At 39.0% G+C, this 2701-nt stretch overlaps 1 protein-coding gene across 1 annotated transcript in view; it reads left to right on the top strand.

The window, feature by feature from the left end:
* Window positions 1–301: 301 nt before the first annotated feature.
* Window positions 302–2701, top strand: part of LOC106530826 (sorting nexin-4) — a gene marked incomplete in the record, with an annotated part of 40793 nt that continues 38393 nt past the window's right edge. Inside the window, 2 exon segments of the mRNA XM_014026531.1 lie at window positions 302–466; window positions 753–877. Of these exon segments, the coding sequence (XP_013881985.1) occupies window positions 368–466; window positions 753–877 (224 nt within the window).

The raw sequence follows: 2701 nt of genomic DNA, 5'->3' as shown, positions 1-2701 counted from the left end.
TTTTTTACATGAGATTAATGTGTTTCCTGCTCCCTGAAGCTGCAATGCAGTGTGCTTCAAATCTGACAATCATTTTCAGAAAAAAAGGTTGTGTATACTATTTATTCATCTCCAGTTTTACTTGGTCTATATACACATATTAAAAACTGGTGTATTGTTTGGTCTAATTTTGACACTTTTGACAGTTTGTGACACTCAACACAGGAATGGATGTCGAACTCACGTGACGGGATGACGTCATGACGTCGAGAGGAGACGTTACGCTAAGTGACGGGAGCTTTTATTTTGAAAAGTAGGACTAGGTTCACCAGACGAGCGCCGTGACGCTGGAGTCTGTCTCCAAGGCTGCAGCACCACTGCTGGCCTGATGAGTGCGGAGGATGGAAAGGAGTCCGTCGCTTCTCACGACGGCTCGGACCGAACCGAACCTGACGAGAGCCTAAACAGCCCGGTGAAGCAGCTTCAGGTCTCTAGTTTGACACGTTTTYGGAACTTTTATTAATTTTTGAAAATAAAGCAGCACGTAGTGCTAGCTTAGAATAAAGCTAGCATGATGCTGAGGGTCAGCTGTTGATAACATCAGGTTAATAATAAAACATAGACTCGTCTGTTTCTGTTATTATTTTTGGATAAACGTAACGTGACGTCACGGCACGAACGATGTTTTTATGGCTTGTATAAATAAAGGTAAATAAATAAATGATCTGGAATCCAGAATGTAATTCATTGGATAATAATGTGATGATGGGCAGGTGCTGGAAGAAGTGTCGAATCTGCTGCGCAGGATGGAGATCTGTGTTGCTGAAGTTGAGAGGAGGAGCGGGAAGAATGCAGTCAGCATGCAGGAGACGTTCACTGTCTACCTGATTGAGACAAGGTGAGCAGGTCTGGTTGTTAGCAAAATATCTCAAGAACTATCGACACTAGACCGACAGTATGCAAATTTAAAGTAAACAACTTATAACTCTTTGAGGTCAAGTCGATACAAGAAGGCTTTCATATCTAATTGACCTTTAAAACACAAAAAGAATRTAAAGCAGTTTGTTTTACAGACGTGACATTTTTCCACACACATCACATGATCTGAGCCCCAACAGGCTGTACAAGATTTTGTTTAATATTTTGCCRACAAYTATTTGAAGTCARCTCTGTTAACAAAATATTTCCAGAAATACAGCTGGTAAAATAAGTATAGAACACGTCAACATTTTTCTCAGTAAATATATTACTAGAGGTGCTAATGACATGAAATTTTCACCAGATGTTGGTAACAACCCAAGTGATCCATACATNGTATGGATCACTTGGGTTGTTACCAACATCTGGTGAAAATTTCATGTCATTAGCACCTCTAGTAATATATTTACTGAGAAAAATGGTGACGTATTCAATACTTATTTTACCCGCTGTATCTGTTAGCATAATCCCACCCAAGACAATATACAGTAAAATATGCAATCACTTCAGTGAGTTCTCAGTTATTTTTTTCACCCAGCATATAATTCTTAAAATGTTCAGTAAGACAACCACGCTTAAAAATTGTTTCTAACTTTTTCAAAGGTCTACTAGTGAAATCAATGACACGCTCCAGCCCTCCCTCCACTTTGAGGGAGGAACTAACAGTAAATGTCCTGAAACAAAGGTGAAGTGACTCAGTTTTTATTATAGCCRGGCCTTAGTTTATAATAACTTACTGTATGTTACAAATACAAAGGTTCTGCGACTGTGGCTCCGGGCACACGTGACCCTTCTGCGCCTCTCAAGTGGCTCCTTGGAACCTCGACTAAAATGAATAAAGTTTACATTTAGATTGACAGTATTAATATTAAATATTAAAATACTTGCTGGAATTTAAGTCATTAAAAAAAGATGTTACTGTAAAGCTGAACAAAATTACAGTTTTTTTTTTTTAGCTATGGTCATAAACATTTGATCAGCTGATGAACAGCCTATCAGATTTTTTTTTGTTTCACTCCCACTTCATACAATCTTGACAGTTTCACGCTGCGGTAYTCTCTGCAAACTGCTAGTCTCTAATGCTCCCATGAGAAACAATTCAAACTGGACTTTTGGTCTCTCGATTCTCAAATTTGAACAGCCTTGTTGTGACCGTGTTATAGACGGAGGCTGACATGACTGTTTGGGGGGAAATAGGAGACATGGTAAAAAGTTGAGAGAAAATATTTCATTTTTCTGACTGCTAAGAGATGTGTTGTGTCGTTGTGTCCTCTGCTGCTCCTAAAAAAACTGCTTGTTTTGATTCTAAACACACTCAAACTGGCTAAACTAAAGACTAAACACTCTAAACCAGTGTGTCCCAAAGCTGGGGTCAGGACCCAAAGTGGGGTCCCGAAACATCAAGGTGGGGCCCTGAAAAGATTTTCTGAATTAATTACATTTTTGCCTTAGTTGTTACAAAAGAGTTAGGTTTGTATATTTAAAATGGATAAATGTAGTATAAAAATATTGTTACCGTGCCCATGTTTAGTTGACCTGATACAAATGTTTATCATCCAAAAATAGTTGGGGGCACAGGTCTCTGCTGCTGTTATTTTGTGGGTCAAAAGCTGAAAAGTTTGGGAACCACTGCACTTTGGTTCCCAAAGTTGGGCTTTTGACCCACAAAATAACAGCAGCAGAGACCTGTGCCCCCAACTATTTTTGGATGATAAACATTTGTATCAGGTCAACTGAACATGGG

Source organism: Austrofundulus limnaeus, unplaced genomic scaffold, assembly GCF_001266775.1.
Source record: "Austrofundulus limnaeus strain Quisiro unplaced genomic scaffold, Austrofundulus_limnaeus-1.0 Scaffold564, whole genome shotgun sequence".
Classification (NCBI taxonomy): domain Eukaryota; kingdom Metazoa; phylum Chordata; class Actinopteri; order Cyprinodontiformes; family Rivulidae; genus Austrofundulus; species Austrofundulus limnaeus.
This window is presented reverse-complemented; position numbering and strand designations above follow the sequence as displayed.